This window comes from Parambassis ranga, chromosome 1 (genome assembly GCF_900634625.1).
Source record: "Parambassis ranga chromosome 1, fParRan2.1, whole genome shotgun sequence".
NCBI lineage: Eukaryota > Metazoa > Chordata > Actinopteri > Ambassidae > Parambassis > Parambassis ranga.
This window is the reverse complement of record NC_041022.1, coordinates 14,897,019-14,923,757: the sequence shown is the minus strand read 5'-3', so window position 1 is coordinate 14,923,757 and position 26,739 is coordinate 14,897,019. Positions and strand designations below refer to the sequence as shown.

General features: G+C 39.3%; 2 protein-coding genes and 1 long non-coding RNA gene across 4 annotated transcripts; 1 reads left to right on the top strand and 2 right to left on the bottom strand.

Annotated features, from left to right (window-relative positions):
* Positions 1-117: 117 nt before the first annotated feature.
* On the bottom strand, positions 118-13,171 carry LOC114441160 (uncharacterized). 2 transcript variants are annotated; one of them, XR_003671245.1, is made up of 3 exons: positions 12,698-13,171; positions 5,448-5,604; positions 118-196 (listed from the first exon to the last, which is right to left on the bottom strand). It is a non-coding gene; the product is annotated as an uncharacterized LOC114441160 (long non-coding RNA). The 2 variants fall into 2 exon arrangements; XR_003671246.1 differs by having other exon boundaries at positions 5,448-5,597.
* A 3,453-nt stretch (positions 13,172-16,624) lies between these two features.
* Positions 16,625-21,734, bottom strand: LOC114435865 (transmembrane protein 154-like). The gene is made up of 7 exons (XM_028406210.1): positions 21,535-21,734; positions 20,679-20,750; positions 20,327-20,494; positions 20,154-20,208; positions 19,537-19,613; positions 19,103-19,145; positions 16,625-17,494 (listed from the first exon to the last, which is right to left on the bottom strand). The coding sequence occupies exons 1-6, from the start codon at positions 21,635-21,637 to the stop codon at positions 19,114-19,116; spliced, it is 507 nt and encodes a 168-aa protein (XP_028262011.1). The 5' UTR covers positions 21,638-21,734; the 3' UTR covers positions 16,625-17,494; positions 19,103-19,113.
* A 1,863-nt stretch (positions 21,735-23,597) lies between these two features.
* LOC114451280 (translation machinery-associated protein 16-like) lies at positions 23,598-25,591 on the top strand (the record flags this gene model as incomplete). The annotated part of the gene is given in 8 exon segments (XM_028429857.1): positions 23,598-23,658; positions 23,762-23,864; positions 24,125-24,162; positions 24,255-24,339; positions 24,426-24,574; positions 24,669-24,683; positions 24,686-24,710; positions 24,835-25,591. Coding segments are annotated over 8 exon segments (660 nt in total), but the record flags the coding sequence as incomplete, so codon positions are not given.
* Between the last annotated feature and the right edge of the window lie 1,148 nt (positions 25,592-26,739).

Genomic DNA, 26,739 nt, shown 5'->3' with positions numbered 1-26,739 from the left:
GATCAAGACAGGTGACTGCACACATACACACTCCCACTATTCACAACAATTACAAAAACCTATGTGATAGGTACTCACTTCCCCTGAGAAGTTCACAAAACCACAGTTTTTACTTACAGTTCTCTCTGTCTGTCTTTGTTTAGGCCACAATTGGTCCCCTCCACTTCAGGTCCTATTCCAAGGGCGGATTCTTTTTCTGGACAAAGCAAAGGAGAAAGAGAGAAAGGGCTGTCAGTACAACAATCTCAGGGGTCATCAAAGAGTTAACAAGCCATGGGTCTGTCTGGAACACGAGAGGAAAAAGCAGGAGGGCTAGAGTAGTGAGATAAGAATGATGGGATTTCACGGTTTATCCTCCAAACCCCAAACAGAGCATGCCAACTCTTCAAAAGGTTTGCCAAAAACACTACAGAACAATTCGACAACCTGGCACAATAGACAACACCTGCATCAGCATGTAACAGTGAGTCACCCCGCAGATGTGTCAGTTCTTCCCTCAGACTCCTCTGATGGGAAGTGAACAAGGGGCAGCTGCAGGCAACCAAGTAAGAACATCATGCTACATCTTTTCAGATTAGGAATTAGATGTTTCGTTTCTTCTTGAAGGAAACTGTCACCGAAATGAAGTGCACAAGATATACAACTTTTATAATCATCGTGGTGATGACACTAAGTGTTATCATAAACTGTTCACAATTAGGTGAACAAGCTGAGCTGAGTCTTTTTTATAAAGGTGAAAAAGGGTTTCAGTGTTTACTAAAAGTTAAACAAAGTGGGGCTCAAGGCTACATTTCCTTCCTCTCCATTTAGGTGCAATAATAAAAAATATTCACATCTTCAAACCAAACGTTGTGCAGTGAAGTAAATCATGACTGAAAATTCTTTCTTATATCTATTATATCATGAATGAGAAAGTGTACACCAGGATAACTGCTAGCACCCCTGTCTCTGGAGTCCCTGTAATCCTTCAGACTCAATCCACATGTTCAAAGCAATCTCACACAATCTCCCATGGTGATTGGCCTAATAAGCTCCTGTGAACCCTGGAGTATAATTTGCTTAAAACAGATGAAAACACCTTTCTGTGTTTACATCTGGAAGGATAGACTCCCCTGCAGCTCCAGGGAGCTGGCTTGTGTACTGAAAAAGGGATAGCTGATGTAAACAAGACTGGATATGGACACTGGCATTCTGGAAATAACAGATGCCTAGACAGGCTTTCCAGCTGTTAGACATTTGATAACTGTGAGACAGAAAATAGTGAAACAACAAACTTGACAACTCAGCATTCTTATAGGCTTTATTTGTAACGAAGTCAGTGAAGTTGCAAAAGAATGTACGTTTTGTTATGATGTAGCATAAAGCTATTTCCAGATGTTGTGAAACTGACAAATAGTTGTATCGTGTGAGACAAAGATCAATTAGCTAACATTTAAAAGTAATTTCAGACAATATATTAACAGAAACTCATCTCCAAAAAAATAAATTAAAATTTGGTAATGAACATTATGACATAGAGACAATGTCATATTTTTGTGATTGCTTTCATGCTTTGTCTGTTGTGTTACTAAGTATGAACCTTATGCTAGTTTGAGGATTGTGCTGTTATGCAAAAAGTGAAGGTTCTTGTTAGAATCTATGAGGTTGTTATGCTTAAATTGGCAGTGTGATATTTCCCCCTGGTAATCAATAAAGTATCTATGTATCTATAAGGACAAAAGTTTTAAAGAGTAATATGTCTGTCATTAAGTAGAGCAGTGCTGCAGCCCTGATACAATCAGATGACATGGCAAAGATAGTAAAGCAATGTCTGAAACATCATCAGCTTACTAGCCATTTATCCATTAAAATATGACCACATAACGATTTTTAGGGAGCTGCTTGGAAGAAAGCATCAACTAATCAATGCGGCCACAATAATATACTTGGGTATTTCCACAAGTTTATCACTTCTGTGTATATAATATAAGTACAAATCCAACTGCAGTCTGCTGGGTTGTCAAAACTATAGTATTTTTAGGTGTTTAGGCGTTGGGATATGTGCCATGTAAGATCCCCAGTTTAGTTCCAAGTATCGGTAAGGTCTTTTTGTAGCTCTCTCTCTCTCTCTCTCTCTTTATGTTACCAGTCTAAAGGTAATTAGCCAAAATAACAAAAAATATAAAAGTCCAGGGCCCATCGGCTAGTATACATGTATTATGATATACTAGACTACACTGAAGTGTGCAAAAAAGGTCTGACACTAATAGTTTTTGTACTACTGTATATTGCCAACTTGTACTTGAGTCAGAAACAAAATAAGCCACCTTTTAACTTTGGTGTCAGAGGGATAAATTAGAGCTTTCTAGGACAACAAGTTCTGAGTGTTTCTCAGAGGGTTCTGAATAAAAGCAAGCACAGAGTTATGCATGCCTTTAACTTTAGCCTGGGTCAGCTGTGTCTGGATGTGCCACATAAATGTGTCCAAACAGAGGAATGCTGCTGCCGAGTTTCCAGGTTCAGTTTGAGTAACTATGGTCAAATTATGAGAAAAAGTTAGTATGCAACAGTCTTAAGTGAACAAAAAATTGGTCCCACTTACAAAAGACATCATGCAATACTAGTTCAAATGATTTCAACATGTCGATGCAGTCATACGCACAATCATTTAAAAAAGGAAGCGGCAATAGGCATCAAGTGTCAGTATAGCGTTTCTCTTCAGTCCTTTATATAGCCCCAAACTATTACATAACAAATTAGCAAATAAAAAATAATAGCTACCGTACATAAGAAGAACTGAAGTTGGAACAAAGTATAGTCAAATACAGTACTTTATTTATATAAATATAACAGTTGTTGATAACATAATTATCAACAACATGCACTCAGAGTCAATCTGAGCTGCAATTTGAGCACTTTAATGGAAAAAAAACCTGCGGTTATAGCAGTCTTTTAATTAATATTTTGGAGTGTAAACTAGAAAATGGAATAAATAATCATTGCTACAAGTTAAAACAGCCAGAAATAAGTGCCTCAAGCTAAATACCAAGCTTAATGCACTCAACACACTTCAGATCTTAAGCTGTGCATATAACCCTGACAGGTGTTAGATTAGAAGAATGTCTCCATTTCCTGTTGCAGGTGTGAACTGCAAGCCTAGTGCAGCTTACATGTTCTCACGCAGCAGGGCTGCAGTCTACCACAGATTATTAATAAAACAGATGTCAACTAGTCACATTGGACCCAAACTAAAGTTGTAAATCATTCTGTAGTTTGTCAGCATTTACTTTGTTTCTCAGCTCTGGTCTATTGGAGAGCTTCATTCTGGATATTTCTTTGGTGGATAAAAACCACAGATATTGCATTAGTGAAAGGCAAAGATGGAAGGGGTTTTAAATGAAGAAGAAACCTGAGCCACAGGAGAATCTTTGACAACATTCACCTAGCCACAATTCATCAAACTTTCATGCAACTTCTGACTTACTTTCAATATGTATGCCGAGATGGGTCCAACTCTACCAGAGTCGGTGAACTGTCGGCAGCAGCACGCGTACTAGCCAACAGTACAAAGAGAATGAAAGACACTTCATAAATCTCTGCTGAATGCAGCCTCATTCCTCCTTGACCCCACCTTCTCAACGGCTTCTTCCTTCAAGTCTACAAGCTTTTACCCCAGCCAGCTGAGACCTGACCTTCACAATCATGGCACACTTTGCAGATGTAAAGCTTAGCCACAAAAGCTACAAAACAAATTAACTATACCATTTTTTGTCAGGATACTGGTGCATCTGTGATTACATTGTAAATACCTTACTGTGAATTAGCTCCTAGCAGTCACAAGTAACGCCCAGTCATTTTCTGGCTCACGAATAATGGGCAGGTAAAAGTCACATTAAATGAAATAGCAGGTTATCAAAATGTTATGATTGTAGTTTTTATAGCTCATAATTTAACAAGGGAATGCACAATATTAATATAAGTATTAGTATAAGGATAGTAGAGAGTAAAATATAACACACCACCACATAAACTGACTGTCCTCTACAGCAACAGACCCCTTGCTCCATGCATAAAAATAACTGTTTCATTTTTCAGTACCGTAGTTTGATGAAACTCCTGATTAGAGGTTTCACTGAACTTTACATGTGTTCCTAACAATAATTGTTCCTTTTTCCTGGTTCTACACTCTTACCTGGTATTACACTCTTACCAAGTATTACACTTGTATACTTGATAAGAGTCCATCTGTGTGATTACACAAAAGACATGCATGGGTAACAGTATCACTAGCACCAGCGTCAGAAAAAAAAAAAAACAGATCATCTCAGAGGAAATCATATGGAATCTGAACTGCAACGTGATGCTTCCATGGAAACACTGATAAGCCAACTGATGCCGTAAGTTCAAACATGAGCAAAATACTTGTGTACTTGTGTGGATTTACCACTTTTTCGATTTGTCACCTGATTGACGCAAACAAAATGCTGCTATGCCTGTAAAACACTTTTGCATGTTTATTATATGCAACTTTTTTCAAACTTGCACAAAGGTTGTACTAATTCAGTATTCATACAGCTCTAAATTAAAGTCTGTCACGGACTGTATGTATGGATGGGCTACATGGTTTTACCTCTGTTCATTGTACAAAAGTCAGGCAAAAATATCTAGTGTAAAGGCGCTGCCATGTTGGAAAAACACACCATCCTGGAGCCAGAGCCAGCCCAGTAGAGGTGGAATGGTAAGGTTACATCGTAGCCATCCAACACTTGCCCACTACCAGTAAAGCCAGTAGCCTGGCTGCAATAAAAACCTAACAAGTTATAACCATCGCTTGCATGCAACCATTTCTGGTTTTAGTTTTTAAGATGTCCATGTCACATCTACTAATGTACCAGACAAGGGTTTATGACATATACTGCAGCCAGCCACCAAAGGGGACTCAAAATGCTTTGTCCTCATTTTTTATGGTCTCTGTCCAACGTTGGTAATGATGTAAAAATATTACTAGGAGGTCACAATAGAGTCACAAAACAACAAACTCAAATCAAAAACCACCGACAGTGGTATTATCACATAATATTTTGTATTTGTAGACTTTTTTGTTTATTTGTATACATTATGAAGCTAGGGTACACACCAGCCACTGTGTATTTACACATTATATAAGCGAATATCTTTTATTTGTTGTGTGTATAGTTCAACTTCCTATAAGACAGACACTTAAGCATCCCACTACACAAAATGTGTGTGGCTATAACTGTCACAGAACTGTCACTCAAACTAATAAAACACCAGCCAAATAATGATTCCTTTAAAATTTTCAATTTCCATAACTTTATAAATATGCTGCAATTCAAGGGCACATTTAAGCCTGGGGCTGTTCAGAACAATGGCAATTGCAGACAGAGAGGTACAGAACGATAGAAAAATAAGCAAAGCAAGAGTAGCAGAAAAAGAGCGGGCCAAACCTGTCAGTCAAAGGGCTGCGTAGGGGCTCTGGAAAAGCTTGACTGTGCTTGGGGGTAGGGGGTACAAAGTGTTATCTGCAGCGCTGCAGACCTTCCCTTTTGAAGTGTTGCGGTGCCTCCGACTGAGCCAGGGACAGTTAAGGTGGAAGGCTGGAGGCTGGAGGAAAAGCAGAGAAAGCAACAAAAGTGAAAAAACAGTCAAAAACCAAGCCAGTTAACATTTCTTTTGTTGAAGTAATTAAGAATCATTTCATTTTGAGCAAGAACTTTGGGGTCAAACAGCACACACATCATTGTTTTACCCTTTGTTTTTATGTCTTGTTTAGGGCAACCATCTTTCCTCTGGGAAAGTAATGTAGAAAGCATATGGTGGCCATGTGTTGACGAGCGACTGGCTGCATGGTTGGAGGGAGGGGGATGTACATAGGACACAATCGGACAGCAAGGAAAGTGAATTGACAGACTGTTTTGCCTGCTCTCTCTGTTCACTGAAACTCTCCCTCAAGGATTATCCTCTCTAATAGACTTAAAGGCACTTTAACTGAGCTGCCAGCTGCCTGCGTCTGACGGAAAGCCACCCAGGTCAAGTCTGAGGGAGGATATCCTACCATGACAATGCAACACATTCCAATAGTGCCTAGCATGTTTAACACTGGAGGTTTATTTAAAAATGAAAAAAGGAAATGTAATATGTAGAGCAAAAAAAACTGCACTACGAAGGAGAGACTACGAAAGAAACATAGAAAACAGATATTTTGATGTGACATGCCCTGTCTTTACCCTCTTAATAGGATTTATTTTATAGTATCTTAACAATCTTTGTAATTTGGCTTGTTTATGAAACAAGCTCAGAAACTATAGTGTTTTTTTCATTCAACAATAAAACAACATTAGCAGCTGCCCTAACTGATACCTCTACTTGGATTTGTGTTACTATATTCAGAGCAGCAGCAGCACCAGGCACACTCCACACCTCCTATAATTTTGATAAACAGTAAATAATTCATCCAGAAGTAGGAGAATGTGGGCCAGAGAACTGTAATCTGCATAACTTTGAATTTTCAGTTTCAAGTCAATTTCTGTGTCACATTGCAACACAAGGAATAACCTTAATGAAATAAAAGCTGTAAAAAATATTGATTTGCATTTCCCAAACTTTGGCTTACACCATAAGGTGTACATTTCTTCACATATACAGGTCACAGAAACTGAGTGCTTGGCTTTTTGTTAAATTAACTGAATGAGGAAATAGATGATATCAAATGTCCTTTCTGTCCACAAAGGATAGAGAGCACAATTTCTTTATTCTGACTACTTTTGGGCTGCCAGTTTTTAACTAAATGGTAGCTTTTCAATACTTGGTTTTATTGTGGCAGGTAAAAGCATTTGAATAATGGAGGGACTGTCCTAGATTGGTTAACTAATGAACCAAGAGGACAGCACTTGCAGTGATGAGCTCTACAGTCTCTAAGAGCAGAAGGCTGAAGAAATGTATCTTAACTATATTCTGTAAATATAGGGGGATGGACACCATTCAGAATAATTTAGGCATATTTTGCTCTTACTGCTCACTGCCTTTACCAAATGATTTTCTGTTATGTTGTGGTCCTGGCAGCAGATGTGGGACCAGTATAACTCAGACACAGTGGACAACATAGATCTACAGTAAGAACAATGAATAGACAACAAAACTACACAACCAGAAGTATCATAATTTAAATCTAGGCTCTGAATTGGTAAAGGGGTTTAACAGGGTCTTGTTGGACCATAAGACCTCTGACCAGGCATGTAAGGGAAGCCTCCATTCACAGAGACAGCCGTTTCCATGCCAACAGGACCTCTGCTGGGAGAGGCCTCCTTTCAAATGGTTTTCATGCTGCACCTCTGCTGCAGCCTCAGAGAAGGACTGGTGGGCATTTGAGAGGGAATGAGTTGTGGGTGGCAGTGAAGAGATGCAATTGTGTTAAGGCAAGACGAAAAGGTCTAAGCTGAAAGCCCCAAAGCTTTCATGTGGTCTGTGATAGGAAATCACACCAAGCATGGATGACTGTGTGCTGGGAACTCGTCTATAGCCCTTTGAGATCAACATTTTGACATAGCATTAATGCCTACCAATAGCGTTAATGCATTCAGATTTTTATTACTTACAGACTAATTTATTAGAATTCAGCAAAAGGAAATGTGTCATTATTACACTCTCTATCCTTCATCCTCTTTATCATCCTCCTGTATTTTAATCTTTCACTCTACAATAGAATCGGAAACAGGTATTGTTGGACTATGTTATATCTTGTCTTATTTTGTCCCAGACTGCTTCCTCTTCCATGCAGTGTGTCACCTCACATTCACAACACAGCCCACATCAAAGCAACATGCCTGGGAGACTTCTTCCCATGTTCATTAACCAGTAGAGCTACATGGCATAGCACTGAATTATTAACATGTTCCTTGTGCCTCACAGATACAGAGCAGAGGACCATTCACAACAGCAAAACACACCCACACTGTGCTTAAAAAGCTTCAGTAAGACTAGGTGATCATTATATATATATATATATATACACACACACACATTTTCAGCAGTGTGGGACAAATGATTTGTGTCATAATGTCTTGTTGTGTGACCTTATTTTAGTCTGCCTGTATTCAGATGTGCATGCATGGTTGTCAGTGAAGTTGTTATTTTGTTGATACAAAGTCCTGCTTGATGGCTTATTTAAGTTCTCTCTTTGAGAGATTTCCTACAGACGGGAGATCCTTCTTGGACCTCCCCACAGAAAAGCCCTTTAATTTCCTCTTTCCTTGATCTCACTTTCTCTCTAGTGCCTCTGCCCACACATAACACTGACAGCAAGCTGGACTTCTGCAAAGTCCACTCCCACACTCCTTGTCCCCTTCATGTTTAAAGGACAGTTTTATTTCCCTCTCCATTCCCCCATTTACGTGTGCTACTAAACACATCCCTACGCAAATTATACAGCATATCCTGCCCATGTTGGTTTCTATTTAGGTTGTTGCTAGTTATTCCAGTACTACTTTTCAATTTCTGATCCGATTCCTTTTTAGCACTCTACCTCCACTCTCCCAGACCTGCCCAATTTGTTAAATCAGATGTTAATGATCCAGGCAACTGAGTGACTCAAACAAAATAAAAAAACACTTCCCACTTTTGAGTCTCTCCTCTAAATTTAACCTCAGTGGGTAGAACATCCGCTCACCACTAGAAAATCTAATTCAAGAGAGTAAAAAGATCCTTTCACACATGCACTGCTGGCCTAACATTTTCAAGAGGTGTGTATTATAATACAAAATGCTCAAATCAGACAGACCAGACATAAAATGGACTTCATCCCTTGAACTCTCTTGTACAAAGTCTGTGTTGTGTCCATTAGAATGACTTCTGAACATAATCTATTAGGGCTGCAACAAACGAGTATTTTTGAAACTTGCCGATTATTTATGCGATTACTCGAGTACTTGGATCACGTGTAAATGTCATAATTTCTCCATAGCTACGGCTGCATCTAGCAGCAGGTGGACCAGGACCTGCTTTGGACTGCTGCAGTGTCATTGCTTCCGCCTGCAACCGCCTCCATACCCGGCGCCAAAACCACGTGTGCGGCTCACCCGCGTCTCGAACCCGGGAACTCTTGCGCAAATGCATTGACTCTTGTCAATGCATTTTATCCTCGAATATTACTCAAGTAATCGTTGCAGCCCTTATTATCTATACATCAGGTCCTCCTGTCCAGCTGATGTCACAGACTGGTTGATAACATGTTCCTTTTAAGAGTGAGAAGGAATAATTATAATGTGTGAATCTCAATAAAATGTAGTTAAAACCTGTCTAAATTAAATGTAATGTGTAATCACCTTATGAATACAGATTGATTATAGAAGTACTTTTAAATATTTTTCACTATAAAAAGGTCATAGTTACTAGGAACGACTCCTGCCTCCAGGAAAATATGCCACATGACCACTGCCCACTGTCCTAATGTTTTGTCAATACAAGTTTCAAAGACAGGAAATCTCACTGTCTGTATGAGAATGGTTTTAGGAAAGCCCTGGGGTCTGTAACACAGCAACAGTCAGGAGTGTGGGAATATGAAGCTTTCTCCAAACAAAGTCCAGGATACCCCTCGTCTCTCTCTCCCTCTTTTAAGGCCTTGCAGCGAAAAATCACTACCAGAAAATGGTATTTCATCACCATGACCTAAACTCAAAATATGCCATGCTTCTTTTTTACATTGTCAGCCTATTTTTATGCTTACATTTTCAAATCCTCACCAACTTACACTACCCCAGCCGAAAGGATAAATGGGCACGTGTCCCCAACTGAAAACACATTGAAGGGCTCAATACTAAAGGGCGCTATGACACCAAAGCACTTGTGAAGTAAGCAAAACAAACTCTGTATCTGCTTATCTTGTAGACTGCAACCCACCTCTTATAATACTATTTTCATAAGAATGTTTGTAGTAAAACATTTCTAATTCAAAGCAACCAATTACTGAAATATGACCAGACCAACTTTACTAAGTAATGACAATGATAGACAACAAAAAATGGTATGAAGGCAAAAAGAATAACATAGCATAACATTTTTGGTTGCCACCTGTAAACTGACTTTTGACCCCTATATTAAACATCTTTGGATTTTGTAATGCTGCTTAAACATATAGCTTTTTCCCCCACACACACGATAAGCTTATGAGATTAAATTACTTGCAAACATTGCTGGCTCTTCATACCATCTCCTTTGTTACATAATTGCCACCCAAAGCATATATTTAAACAGCACGGTGATAACAATTTAGACCAAAACACCAAAAAGCAACCCCTACACAGCTTAATGCTAATCAATATAGCACTGGAATAAATCCTCCTTTATAAAGCTCCTTGTTCTCGGCCTTTGTCGACAACGATGTTGTATCGGACTCTTTCTGCAGTACAGACATACATGCAAGGGATGCTAAAGACAGTAAACCTCATGGTCAAACTGACTACAGCAGTTGGGCCTACACACCAGAAGAATAACACACCATGGAGAGTGCACCCTCTGACAACAACAAGCTGACAACTGAAACACAAACAAAAGAAGGTAACAACCAGTAGCCAGACTGTTGGTTTCTAATGTAAAGATGGCTAACACCTGAAAAATGTAGCAATGACAACACCCTGAAAATAATGTAAATACCGGTAATTTCCAGGAGGGAATGGAAATGATAATTTTTTCAAGCACGTCGTTTGTAACACTACATTCATCGATTCCTCTGCAAACATCTACTTTTGTATAAACTATTAGAAAACCATATAACACTCAGCCCTTAGCCTCCATTCTGCCCTCTGAAAAGGCGGGGCTTGTGAGAATCGCATGAATGCCTCTTGGTTGTTGTTGCTGAATCTCACAATAATAGGCTCATGGACAGTAGACAGAGGAAATACAATTTTAGTCATTGATGTACAATACTGGTTATTATCTATATTTACTCTATGATACAAAAGTTAACTAGTTCATGTTCTGACTGACTCAAAGACATTCTCAAACCTTAGCAAACACATGAGCAGGGAAGTCTACAGCCCCTTTGACATAAGACAGGGTGACGTGGCAACACCTGTGTTAACTATGGAGCTAAATCAACCAGTTGTTTGACCTGACCTTGCACACGACCTCCCAAACTTATAACATAAGGTCAATTAAGAGAAAAGGTTGTGGCAAGAAATGAAACTGAAACTATTTTGTAATGTGTCATTGTGTGGCAGCCAAAGTGTGACGTATACACTCATGGGTTTGACAATCCTTAAGAATCAGGGTCAAACTCAATTTAAAAGTGTTACAGGCATGTATACTACACGTAACCCTCACATCAGGATGATGCCTAGTGAGGCCTTTACCCTGCTTTTAAGAAAAAGACACTGATAGGCTTTTTAATGTGCCTAAGCAAAACTCTGGCCATTTGACATAATGGTAGAAAAAAAGTTGCCAAGTCCTGCTGGAAAATGAAAGCAGCATCTCCACAGAGTTTGTCAACATAAGGAACTGGACTTTAAGCAACGTGGATTCTGTGCCTCTCCACTTTTCCTCCAGACTCTGGGAATTTACTTTCATCTGAAAATAAGACTTTGGACCAGTAAGTACCAGTCCAGTCCAGGTACGACACTTCTAACTTTGTCTCTGGTTGAGGAGTGGCTTGACACGAGGAATGCAACATTTGTAGCCCATGTACGATTCGTCTGTCGAAGTGGCTCTTGATGTGCTGACTGCAGCCTCTGTCCACTCCTTGTGACGGTCCCCCAAATTGTTGAATGGATTTTGCTTGACAATCCTCACAAGGCTGCGGTGCACTTTTTCCTTCCACTGAACTTTCTATGACTATGTTTGGATACAGCACTCTAAACAACTGCCTTATTTAGCAATGACCTGTTGTGGCTTTTCCACCTTGTGGTGGGTGTCATTGTCAAGTCAGTGGTCTTCCCTGTGATTGTGTAGCCTTCTGACCCAGACTGACAGACCATTTAAAGGCTCAGGAAACCTTTGCAGGTGTTTTGAGTTAATGAGTTGATTAGGGTGTGACTTTCCGATATTGAACTTTTGCATAATATTCTAATTTTAGAGACACTGAACTTTTCATTATCTGTAAGCCAAAATCAATAAAAAGTCAAGAAATAAAAAATATTTCAATCTATTAGTGACAAAAAATTCTTGATCTTTTTCAAGATATCCTAATTATTTGAGCTGTATCTGTATGTCTATCCTGGATAAGACATCCCTTAGTTGAGACAGGCATCTCTGTAAAGCATCTTGGTGTGTGTTTGTGGATTGTGATAATGCATGTTAATATATAAAACTAACTTGACTCACTAAGAAAATGAAATGCATGGCGCGTCGTTTAATTGCCATGGCTGCGTTACCATTAAACTCCTCGCACTTTGCAGCTTTTGGCTTAGTTTGTGCAGTTTGTTTGAACAGCAGAGTGTTGGCAAGAGAGTTAGCCAACACACATAACAAACTCGACCAACTTTAGTTTGCGCAGGGCGATCAGCTACAGAGAGCTACATCTGCCAACTTAAACTTCTTACAGTGCTAAGAAGCTCCACAGTAAATAAGTTGGCTAGCGTTAGCAATGCTAACAACTAGCTAACGAGTTGTGCGTTAGCTGGCTAATGCTAGGCCCCTTCCTACTAGTCTACTACTGCAAGATTTCACAGTTGTACTCATGCTCTTTGCAATTTAACAGTGTGTTTACCTCAGAAATGTGAAGATCAACAAAGACTGCAGGCCTCCCCGGCGGTTCCTTTGGGCAGGTAATCCAAAGAGAGATAGTCTATGGAGCTTGAAGAAGCTAACGCTGGAGGCAAATGCTTCTTCGTGTCTTGGATTCCCACCAGCAGCCAGTCACTTTGCACCTGACTACCAGAAGCTAGCACGTTAGCATGAATAGCTAACTAGCCTCTACAAGGCAGTCCACAACCCAAGTTCGTGTAGTGTTAGCAGGCTAGTAAAACACCGCTAAGGTTAGCTGCTGTGTCAAATTGACAAGTGTGTTGATCGACCCATAAACTCGGGTCATTTAATGGGCGTAATATGACGGCCTCCGATCATTATAGGAGGAAAAATCCACAAGTTGGGCCCAAAAAGCGTGTCAGTTGAGTGTTTTGGCGTTCACAGCTTCTTCAACAAGCGCCAGGTTTGTTCGTCTCCTGGCTCTCCACCGACTAGAGAGAATGGCTGTCGCAATATGATGACGGAACGTTTTTGTTTGCTCTAAGGCGCTCTAATGTGACGTATTAATGTGCGCTCTGGATTACTTTAATGTTATTGAATAAAGGCTAATCTTTATATTAACTACATGTCTGAGGGCAGATGTTGCATTTTTACCTATTTCATTTAGAATTTTGATACATTTTATATTGTTGTTGTTGTTGTTGTTTTCAACGTTATACTGTAAAATTACAAAAACAACAACAATAAGAAGAAAAATAAGTAGAATGTAAAGTGTATGCTTAATATCTCCCACCACTGTCAAATAAAAGCTAAAAAAAATGTTTGGTAACAGTGTTAGTTTAAAAAAAAGCCTAACCTCATTCTTCCCAGTATATTGAGCCTTATTTATTCAAAGGCAGAAGAGGAAAAAAAAGCTATTGTGGATTAGTGTACCGCTGCAGCTGCTGCTCAACTTAGTCCTGCAGTGCCAGCTATGGTTAGCTTTGGCTCATGGTCATATTCATGCCCTGTATCTGGATCCTCCAGGGAGAGTCTGAAACCCTGAGATATCACTAAGCACCAAACATGTGATCCTGAGAAGTGTGGAATTGAGGCTGGCATCCCGTCAATGAAAACTGAAAATCACACCCTGGAAACACCAGATGACTGTAAATAGCCACACTTTGTTTCTAAATAGTCTTAAATGAGGGGTTGAAAGCTGCTGTTTGTGCTCCTTTAAGAGTCTCTACTCCAAAATCTGAACCAGTCTGGAATTATAACTGCAATATTCCTATGTGCTATTACTGTCTTTGTGTCTGTGACCCTAAACTCTGACTTTATCATTTGAATTCTTCCAGAAACACATATACACATTTGGTTAAAAAACTGTTGATAATTTAGAGAGCCATACTGTTCTGGGAAGTTCCCCTGCTAGTAGTATCATTTTTTTCTTTTGCCTAAAGCCTAAATTTCTTGTAAAGAAAGGCAAAATCAACAAGGATGTTTTGTTCTAATGTCTTAAGTGCAACTTTTGATTAAAAAAGTAAGTCTCAAACTCATAAAAGGAAATGATGTCCTCACTGGAGGCGACTGGCAGTTTAAAGTGTTTACCACAAAACTCATGCTATTCTGTAATGATGCACACACACATGCCCTGGTCTATTGTGTGCCTTCCACTCAAACGCTGCTACAGCTAAATGATGACGGTTACAGACGGACGATGTTCTGTCTGTAACATCACAGCTCTTGAAGGCAAACAAGCAGGGATGCCGGTGTGGCCGTGAAATGGAGCTGATAGAGTGTGACAGGCGGCAGGAGCGCCTGCTGGGCAGACAGTGATTCAGTCAACTAAGCTTGGTAAATTCAAAGAGACGGGTCACTGCAAATATGATGTTATGAATGTGTCCTCTGGGGTATTACATAATATTTCTGTTCACTGTGACAGACATGCCTTTAATCAAAGTTATAAACATACCTGTCCTCCCACACACTAAACAATATACAGACCTGGTGTGAGATTTCGCTGCCACTTGGTGAAGTGAGATAAGTGTCAATACTGTTTTATAAACTCATGTTTGATTAGAGGTTTTCCAGTTTTATTTACACATGAACCAGTTTGGCTCTAATGCTGCCTTCACACGCAGTCAGTAAAACTGACTACACCGCTACACCACACATATCTGAAATTATTATTTTATATATATTATTATTATGTGCTTTATGCAAGGCAACAAATCTGTCTTAAAACAAACTTGTCATAGCACACTTTTGTGCAAAGTCACACTACAATGTGCTTAATGCAAAAACAAAAAAGAAATGGTCACATGAGGAATAAGTGACAAACTCAGCGAGGCCGGTGTCTGAGAAAAGTCAAAATCACCGTCATTGTCTAGGTGTCAAGCCATAAGACAGATTTGTTTTGTTTGTCTGGTTCAAAGAAATGAAGCTTACAAACATGTAAGAAGTTCTAAGAAGAGCAGTGAATACTCACAGGGGAGAAATTTGAACTAGGAAATGTTTTTTTGCAAATATTAGCTTTAAATCACCATAAAAACACATATAAAATAAAATTCAACCAATCAACAGATAAAGGACAATACAAGACATTCAATTGTACAGCTTAAGTTGGAAAAAAACTACTTGGGTAAAATCATAGTAGTGCAAGTGTAATTTTCAAATAAAATGTGCTGTGCATGTACTCCGATAAGAGAGACTTAAAGAATAATCCTTACTCAACCAGACTTAATTCTTCTGGCAGGTTCTCCTAGAGTCTAAAATTACTTTTAAGCCTGAAGCAAACAAACAATCCCTGTCTCCGGATCTCTTGTGGTGAACAGGCCTCACATGGGACTGAAGGGTCAGAAATGAAGTCAGCAGGCCATGAAGAGCCTAATATTAACAGAGAATTCCGTTCTCCTTTAAGCTGGGGGAGAATCAAAAGAGATGAGCAAAGCTCTATCAGGAGTCAAAATATATGAACTTTTAGTACCTAATAACCAAACCTCAAATGCATTGAATCCTGGGAATCCTGTAATGAAACTAAGTTATAATGCAGAGATTCTCCTTCAAGCTCAAGCTGAGGCACACAGAGGGTGTCAAATGATGGTGAACTACAGATGATGTTTCACAGGGTGAATATTAAGCATAAATGACCCTTTAATGACTCCTAAAGCAGTCTGGGAGTCAGAAACAGGTGTGATCTGGTTACACACACAGTTTTCTGGAAAAGCCTGCAAGGCTTGTGAAGACTTGACAGTTTCGTAGCTGGTCGGTAGCTTATTGGGTAAGACGAGAGATTTTGCAACACACTTGATACATCTGTGTAAACCATATTCCAGTTGTGAGAATGTCAGTGTTGAGTTGTCTGTGTAGTAACAGACAGGTCTCCTATGAAGAAAGTGAATGGAAAAGAAGAGAGAAACTTACTATATGTCTCATTTGTATTCATTGGTTTGCATGGATTGTCTGTCCTCGCTCCTTTAGATAGTTCTCTGGAATCCTATCAGCGTTTCAAAAGTGTCCGTCAGACATAAAGGGCTCGGAGAGCAGGGCAGCTGAGTCTAACCGAAGAATTTACATCAGCATAGGCTACGTGAGAGCCGACACAGTGACAGAAACAAGTGTTGTTTATGCTGCAGCCCTGACATTTTTATCTGTATTGGTTTTTAAATGCAAGCACACATGTTTGAAGTTTAAAGTTAAGCTGTAAACAGAAAACAACTGTTGTTTTCACTCTTACTCAGTAAAAGAGAATATAATGAGAGCATGAAAAGAGATGCAAGCATTAGCATACTTACATGTCAATCAGTAATAAGTAATTAGGCATTCATATCATGTGAGAATTAATTGGAAAAGTTTGCTCCCAACTGAGGACATTTACATGAATTCCCCACAAACCGTTAAGAATAATTAAAAAAAATCATAACTGTGATGTCATATAGGTAAAAAATGGCTGACAGGTGACAGCAAAGAGATTTTATCTATTGACATTTTATTAAAAGTTTCAACAAGACAACATAAAATATTTACAAAGTAGTTTGATGAAAATAGTATCTTACTGTGTTTACACTTCAAGATCCTGCACAATACTGGCTGACACACATTTAGATCAGTGTTACGACTAGAAACAAGTCTGAAAATACGCAGCATTCAATCAGAGAGTTAGGAGAAAAATCTGATCAGTAACTGTTTTTAGAAAGCTATTCCAAGGATGGGCAATAATTTACCAAAAGCCTCAGAATCCAAAGACTCACTCACAAGGTTTTGAGATTCAAAATAAAACTATAAAACTGCTCGGCACAGGCATGCAGTACTAAAGGCCTTTTCTCTGTGATGCATTCCTCCAATCTTCTGGAGAATAATGCTCCTTTAAAACCTGCAGCTGGAAGGAGTCACAGTGTAAATACTGTACAACAAAGAGGCTTTCAGCCGAAGGAAGGCAATCAGGAGGAACTGTGAGAAGGACTGGTCTGCTGCACTGACCACACACGCTTTAACTGTATGAATCTGCACTTAATAGGTGAAATACTTTTCAATTAGTATCAATGAAACATAAAATACTATTCATGTACCTGACATGACAGGTTAACACATTTTACAGGCATGAAAATACTGTATAATATCACAAAATAGACTTTCTAACAAAGGCAGTGGTTGTATGTTCCAGTCCACCAAAGATAAAACTTGGAGCTGCTTCCTTGTGTTGTGTTGTACTCCTGCTTCCTGACAGTCAAATTAGCTCCCTGTGGTTATGAATGAATTATAGCAAAAAGGTCAGAGTATCAGAAAATGGTGCTTTGTTGGCAACATGTTCTGGCATGGCAAAAGAGAGTTGTTTAACCTGCAGTGAAGACATAATGGGAGAGAGGTCAGAGGTCAGTCCTGTTAATTCTGTGAACTCCAGACGTGAGTCATCAAGTAGCAGAGAGATTAAAGGGGAAAAATTCCGACAATTTGAATAGACTGCTGACATCACCAGCATACATAGTAATCCATGATGTCAACACATAATGAAAGAATAATCACTCAGGGCAACACATACATGACTCACAACCAACTACAACAGACGACACACTTTCACTTCTGCTCTGTGTAAGCTGAGCTGATATACATTTTGTACACAGATGCTTGGCCAGCTTATCAATAGCAAAAAATAACATCATGATAATGATATTTCTCTTTTAAATTAATTGACAATTACAGGTCAGTACTGTCAGAAAAATGGACAACACTGCTGCAAGATGATAGTGTCATCTAGACTTTTGGGACGTATGAGACAGGGACTGTCACCACTACAAGTACCAGCTGTGTAACTGCAGATCCTGTGCTAGAGTTTTTAAAATTGTTCTCCTTTTTACATTGGACTACAAACTTATCAATCACCCTCATGCATATAAATTATCTTCAAAAAGCTAATTTAGTTAGCTTTTTTTTGTTTGTCTGCCTCTAAGCCACTACAGTGGAATCTCACACGTTTGATAAAACACAGCTGCTGCTCTAGTAGATGGCATCACATTGTGCAACCGCAGCAGCAGTAAGATCACATTTACTTCTGTTTTGCGATCTCTTGTGAAACCTAATGTGCACAGAGTGCCTCCCTGTTGAATTAAAGTACTTTCAATCCACAGCTTTGGAAATAAAACCCTGAGAAAAAGCAGCCTTATAAATGCATGTTGGTCAACAGTTAGTGAAGTGGTGGACCTTGACCTGGCCCTTTCTTTCACAGCAGCCCTTACACCAAAGGAGAATATTCCAGGGTTAAGTTGCACCACACTTGCATGCTTGCCTGTTGCAATCACTAACAGATGTTAGGAGTGTTTGTGCTTTCAAACAGTACCATGTGTAATGACGAAAAGGTCACAGTTCATCAGTCACAACTATACTGAAAGCAGCTGGTGCATCACAACAAAAAGGCAGAAAAAAAAGGAAATTGTTTGGAAAGATCACTTATTTCCCAAGTCAGCTGTTGATCTGTGTTGTGTTATCATTGTTGTGAAACCAACTGTGTGAAAGTTTGTTGTTGTAATACTTGTTGTTCACACCCTACCATAAACATATTAATATTAAAGTTTTTTATTATCTTTGGAGTCAGGTCGTTATAAGCAAGCTTCCTGTACACCTGCAGTAACATGGCACCAGAAGATTTTCTTAAAGAGACAGATCACCCTTCAAATCCAATAAAGTGGTTTCCAAGGGGTTAGCTTCATGGTTAGGGGACAATCACTTTACCACCTAAGCCACAGCCGCCCCATTATGAAGGCATATTTAAAAACAAATTGCATATGCAGCTGCATTCAAGTTATATTTTTATATCTACAAAAACACATCCTATTCTGTCATAGTTTGTGTGATAGAATGTTTGTCAAAGTAATGAGAATACATTTGGGATGTGAAAAATCTGTGTTAAAAAGAGGAAAAGGTGAATTCATCAAGTGGAAGGTACGCTCACCATAAATACAGCTACGCCTCATTAGAGTCCTCTGCAGTTTCAGCTATAACACACAAATTAGACAACAAAGGTATAAGGTTACTCATCATTAGTGTCGTCTTCATCTCACAAAAACTGTTTAAACCAAACATCTGTGATGACGTTAAACCATCTGCTGTAGAGCAGCAGTGACATCTGCTGGATAAACGCTGCCAGCTCACATTAAAGGTTAATTAAGGGCTCCATTAGTAGAGGGTTGACTTAACGCATCATCACTGCGCTCCAAGCTGCTGAACATGCGACAAGACATTTCACATATTTTCCAGCCATGATAAAATTTTGACAAACACCCACGTCAGTTTAAGTAAGGATTCCATTGTTAGAGGGGTTCTGTTTTGTGTAGACGTATCCTCTGACTCTGTCTTTTTGATTATAATTTTCTCACAGAAACATACTGTCTTTTTTCATCCACTGGTCCAACTCTTCCATTTCCAGCTCCATCACAGAGGGCACGTCTTCTTCAAACATCGGCCTGAAAGACACAAAGTGTCGACAAACTTGAAGCTGTTATTCTGTCTTGTAGTTGAACTCCCTGTTGTTTGAGAATGCTTACTGTCATGTTTTAGGACATATGTTGGTGGTGAAAAAGCCTGCGTGAGTGCCTCATGACAGAGAGGACAGATGTGATTAAGTCAGACAAAAGCAATGAGATCCACTTAAGGTCATGAGTTTGAAATACTGTATGATTTCTGGTCTAAGTAGTGGACGAAAGATAAGAAACAACAGACTTGCATACCTGTGGCCATCAAATTGTACAACGTAATTATATGCATATTAGATGGGTTACTAAATGCTTTTATATTTTACTTGCTTGTGGCATTCCACTTTTTGACTTGATGTTTTTGTTGTTGCTACCTTACCTTGTTTTATGTTTCTAACCTGTTATTATTTCTGATCATGCATGGAGCACCTGGGGTGTAATGTTCCCCCTGGGATTAATAAAGTATGTCTGATTCTGATCTATGAGGGTAAACTCCAACACGTCAAAGACAAGTAACATGTCAGGACTTACATCGGCACTTTCTCTGTGCTGGATCCATCCAAATATGGATCTTCTTTGCTGAGCTCTATGAAAAGACAAACAGGTGGCATTTTACTATAAAAGCTCTGAACATGTAAAAACAACATATTTTGAATGTGTACATTTGTTTTTCTGTTAGAACTGTAATACACCTGATGACATACCTTGATTTCCCACTTTTTTGGTGCACCAGCGACTTATGAAAATGCCACAAACTATCATGCCGATGATGACGACCACCAGCACCACTGGGATCATGATGATGAAGGGATTCAAATCCTGCTCTTCATCTTGTGTAGTGGTGACATTTGTAACGCGAGGAGCATCAGTCACTGCAGAAGCAAAGTAATGCATCAGTCAGTGATTCAGATTCATTTAAATGCTGCATTTCTGCAGAAAGACAAGGAACCATTAGATATATATCTCACTACGTCTCACTGAGCCTGATGATCATTGGTTCAAAGGTGACAGTTATGTAGACAAACATAAATCTTGTGTGTTGGTCTGATATACTACCATTTGTGAATGTGTCCACTCCTGAGCTAGTGTTCCCCTTGATTCCTTCTGAGCGCGGTGGGTCTGATGATGCTGAAACACAACACAACAGAGAGAATTTACATCCACAGTGAGTCAGGCAGCTGCGTGTGTATCACTGCGATAACAACATCCACTTTCACCCACATGATAGGGTCATGCACTTTGATGTCACTGGGTGTGTGCATGTGTTAGAGGAATTTTAATATATGTAGCTGCTGGAGGCAAAAAGGCTGCTTTACATTTTACACACACACACACACTATATATATATATATATATATATATATATGTGCCGTACTGTCATGTCTACAGTGGATTTAGGATTTATGCGCACGGTTTCAGATAAACATGAGCAGTCATCTCACACAGGAACTTCTGACTTCCGTCTGCATGATTTCAGATGGTTGATGCAAAAAATCAAAACTGTTGCAAAATTCACAGATCAGTGTAGGTGGAGACATTGAGCAATTTGTTCCTTAGAAAAACATTTCAGCGAGAACATGTTTCTCTTATTTCTAACCAGAAAGGTCAATGTGATCATCTGAAGCTTAGTAAAACTGAAAATCACCCACTTCACATTAAACACCACAACTGTATGAAAGTAATCATATTTTCACATTTTCTAACTACAATGACATCTCACAGCATTAACTGATGGCATAAAAGTTTTTATCTCTTCTGAATATCAATGATAAAAGTTGTTGTTTCTTTCAGTCAAGACAAAACGCTCGCAGTCACAAGGTGGACTACAGCAAGGAAAGCAGGGAGGAGACAAAAAGGTGGAGAGCGCAGCTTTGTTTCAGTTCAGTAAAGAAACCAGTGTTCCCAGTCCTACCTGTACCAGTCAGAGCGACCAGCAGCAGCAGCAGCAGCAGCAGCAGCAGCAGAGGGGTCTTCATTTGGGGGCCTCTCATGTTACCGGGCCATGAGGCAGACATAGTGCCATTGTGTGCCCGCTTCCTTCTGTGCTGTCAGAGCATCATACTTCCTGATCTGACCTAACATGTTAAACAGAAGGAAAAGGGAAAAAAAACCTCTCTCTCTCTCTCTCTCTCTCTCTCTCTCTCTCATACACAAACACACCCTCAGACTCAGGCAGATAACTTGCTGGGTGTGATGCAATCAGCTGTGAGCTTGTAGCCACAAGTCTGACAGTGCTTCAGCTGCAGTGTCACATTCTTGCCTGTTAGGTATGTGGCCCTGCAGAGTGAGGGGGAAGCTGCGCAAACTTTACAGAAAGCAAAAAACTTACATTTGTATGAGCTCTAGATAAATGTGTATACGTGCGTGTTTGCTGGTGTCTCCTGTAGCAGCCTCCTGAGTCACACTTTCTTGGTAAAACTCTAATCATGAATCTGAGGGTCATGCAGTTATGATTACATTACGAGCTGTTGTGGGTGGCTGGCCTACTTTCAAAAACAATCTTTTTTATACAGTAAAAATGTGATGTGTTTCAACACAATCGTTAGGGTTTCTGATTTTTATCAAGCGCCTCTATCAACAATATAACAAAATATATGTAGTTCAACAGTTCCTGCCCACTGCACTTCCAATCTGAAAGAAGTTAAGCAACATATAACTCTTATAATGTAACAACACAGACTTATACCTAAACGAATCAAAATAAAAAGTAAAATACAGAAAATAATTTGAAATAAAAATAAACAGAAAATCTGATATTGTTCAGTCATGTAATGATATGGATCCCCGCGGAAAATACTGTATATGTCAGTGAGCAAACAGTGAACAGTTCAAATCTTAAAAATGAGAGACTAGGATTCTTTCTTTCATTGTCACTCCATGCACTGACCGTTGTTTTGCTGTGCGATCAATCACATGTGAGGACAGAGACTGGAATCCAGAGAACTTTGCTGAGGAGAGCCAAATAAACTCACAGAAAAAGGCCAGAATGCTCATCTGCAGTAAATTGTATGGCAACCAGTCAGGAATTTGTGTCTCTGTGTGAGTCTGTTTTTTGCTTATTTCTACACCTGTTCATCTGATCTTCTTCACACAAACAGGTGGATGTTCTGCTGGGTACCAAAGTTAAAAGTGCTTTTCTGATTTGCATCCACAGCTTCAACCACACAGCTACTTTACTTCCTCAGAGCTGCAGCGGCATGCTGCAAACAGGAACTGTGCTGTTTAAGAAACACAATATATATCATCAGCAGGACACAGCTCACTGACTTTCTTTGGTTGTTTGGATTTGTTTTTCTTCAGAAAGCTGCAGGATCAGTCAGCCGTGTGGTGCTCACAGATTGCTTCAATAAAACTAAGAATGCCACTACAGCAAAACTGAGGCAGATTTCACAACAGGTTTTATCAAAAATATTAAAAGCTGCATTACATTCAAATTAATCCCAAAAGCTTATTCTGCTTGTTACTGAAATCAGTTAGTAATATTTAACTAATGTGACGTTAATATCTGACTGATCTCCATGAAAAGATTCCATTTCCTGAGTCATACAGCCTGAGTCAGTCAGTTTTGGGTCATATGAGGGAGTTCAAGCAGCACTGTGATCTTTAAACTCATGAATCAGCCTGCAGTGCAGGAGGAGCCCGACTGGTCTGAACTGATCCAACTGAGTCAGCTTCAACTGGAAGTGTTGCTGACATGATCAACATTTACAAAGCACATAGCCTTGTGTTTTTGTTGATTGATTTATAGGCTATACACATGAAAGTAAATGTGAGATTAGATTAAAATACACAACGGGAAGACGTGATGTTTGTCAATATGTCCACATACCAGCATAAAATAGGAGAGGCTCATATGAGAGGTTAATTTGACGAATTTCTCCTTCTTTTATTTCTTTCAAAAAAAAGTCAGAGGATCAGAACCCTTTTTATTTTCGGCGCATGAACCCGGACACAAATTGACGACGGACCGCTTCCATATCCGGTCCGGTTGTCAACAGAGTAGCAGCACCACGCGTGTTTTCAGACAGACAAAATGGTACGGCTGCTGTGTTCAGAGTGTTTGCCACGAACATTGACATTAATCTGATGAATCTGCTGAACGATATTTGATTATTATTATTATTATTATTTTATTTCAGCCGAAGACTCAGAAAGGAAAGCCGCGGAGAAGGTTGTTCACCCGTACAGCAGGAAAGCAGCTTATCTCGCCCGAGAGGAAATTAGACTGAAAAGGAAAGAAAAGTGAGTGAATAACAAATAACACTGAAACAACTGAATTGTTGACAAAATCATAAAGTAAAATGTGTTTTGTAATATGTTTTGTTTGACATTTGTTGTTTGGTCTACAAACACACAGCACACTGGCTAAAAAACAGGCTTACTGGCTAATAATAAACAATTTAACTCTGTTTATTAAAGGCTTGTTATATAATCTACATTTAGTGCTTTTATTCAGAGGTTTGATCTGCTTTAAATCGACTTTGTTTCTCTGTCACGTACAGACAGAAGACTGAAAAGGCAACACGTCTAAGCAGCATTGGTAAGCCTGCTTACCATCATCATGAGTGACATATTGTATGGACAAATTCATGCCGTATTAAACTGTCATTCTTCTCTTCTCTCAAATGACAGGTGAAAAGCTGTTGTGGTTCCAGAGTCAGTTGGAGCCAACAAAGACAACATACACAAAAAAAGATGCCTGTGACATTATTGAAAGGTTAAACACTGATTATGTTATGAAAGCCATAAAAGTGTTACAATAGTGTATTATTATTATAGTATTTTTTTTCCATGCATGTTTAGGTACCTCCACAGGTTCGATTCAGAACTTGAGCAGATTGAGCTGATGAACAGCATCAAGGGTCGGCAAGGTCGTCTCCATGGCGCCAGAGAGGCGGTCATCAAACAGACCATCGAGCGAGAGCGGGTGCAGTATGAAGGCGTCGGATTCGGTGAGTCCTCCTAGAAATACATACAGGCAACACATACAGTATGTTGCAGATTTGCACGATTAGTGTAAAACGGTCTTGTTGGGGTTTTTTTCAGAGATCCCAGACATCATCATACAAAGCATCTGAAAATGTTCAGGTGAGCAGATGAGCTTTTTAGTGATTGTTCAGCTCGATTAAAAGGCCTGGAAATATGGACAGTGTTAAATTTAAATTGATTTGAGCACAAGATATAAGAAAAAATGCTCTTTATGTTTTGGCAGAGAGTGGACTGGAGACCTGAAGAAACTGCCAAATATTAAACTGAAGAAGGTGTCTAACAAAGGTCTGGGCACCAGTAATGAAGAAGGGGAAAAGCATGATGCAGAGGACAGTCATGAAGAAGAAGAAAATGATGATAATTTGGATGATGAACAGCTGGATGAGGCAATACTCATGTCAGACTGAGGCTCTTTGTGATGATCAGATTTTCTGTGGAGCTGACTCACCGGAAGCAAAGACTTTTGTAATGTTTGTGAGAAGATGCTGCTACTCCAGTACTGTCCAGAAGAGGGTGCTAAAAGTAACATTTTATCACCCTTACCTTTTTAGAGTTGTAGTTGATTAACATCACAGCAGCCTTTTATAGGGGTTCTACATTCATTGTTTATTGCACAAACAAATCTGTGTTGTGTGTGACCTGAATGTTGATCCGGTTTATCCAATCAGAGTTAGAAAAAGCTTTTAACAGAGTTTTGTGGGGGGATTTAAGACACTGAAGAAGCTGTATTTTCTGCAACATGTCAGTGATGCTGGTAAAAAAAAACAGATTCAACCTGTAAAAAGTGGACATGTGTAAACAACAGTTGCCTTTAGTAGTGACAAATTGTGACAAACACTTTTATAATCTAATGTAAAAACTTGAACAGATGCCAACCATGAAAGCTCTAGTTACATTAGCGTATAAATGACGGACCGGCTCCAGAGCAGGACCACATAAAGCTGCAAACTGTTGAAACAATCATAAACAACTGGGCTACATGATGTTTCTACAATAAATTCCCCTATGATAGTGAATAACCTGTTTTAAAATGTTACATTTTTAGATTTCAGATTGAGCTAAAGATTTAAATAATAGTTTCTCTGCTTATAATATCTGACTCTTTGGTGTCTGAAGACCTGATTGTCCAGAAGGAGAGTTAAGGCCTCAGTATGCTTCAATCAAAGTGCTTTTCAGACATAACATAACATTGTCTAAAATATGAAATAGCATTTACAGTACACAGCTTTTCTCAGGCTCTTTCACTGTACACGAAAACGTCAATTTCTCATGCAGTGCTCAATGCTTTTAAAGGAGAGAATGTGCACGTCCATTACACCACTTAAACAGCCCATTAGTAGACGGCATAATAAGACAGATGGAGCCTCTATGAGATCACCTTTTTTCCATAGAGCGGTTTTGAAGCTCAGTGTGCCAGCTCTGGTCATCTCCATCTTGGCAGTGCCTGACTCCAAGCTAAGCAGAGAATTTTAACATGAATGTCCATGGGGATTGACTCATTTTTGGAGCAAGCCTCAAGTGCATATTTTGTTTCAAGTACAATCTCGCAAGTTTCGCCCTCCCAACAAACAAACACAATAATGTCACTATCCAGTAGTGTGCAAACGAGAGGGGGGTTAAAAAAATCTAACAAACCCCAGTGAATAATGTGTTCAGTGATGTGTGATTTACTTCATATGCAGTCAGTTGCACAGCAGCTGTGGGGTGTTGACCCTCCCATAGCTGCACAGTGACCTGAGCACCTTTGTTGCATGTACACTCATCAAAAAAAACAGATGAAAAAAGTGCGCTGATTTAACTTGCACTGTTCATCCCACCTTGATTGTAGTGGTGCCACTCTAAACACCTACACATATTTGTGCCTTTAAACACCTTTCTAAGTTGTCTATAGTTCATTTGAAGCATATTGAGGCCTTTAATTAATAGCATCCATAGGGTGTTCACAACTTCAAATGTCAGTGCATGTTGAGAAAGTGCATACAAGAATACATGGTGTCAGTGTTCCACATAGTTGCAGTCCTCCCATGATGTCTTTGCCGATGGCTTTATGTTCTTTCACTCTTCCTAACCTTTTTTCTGACTTTGCACCTTCACATCACAGCAACCCTCCTGCTTTCAGGTTTCCTGA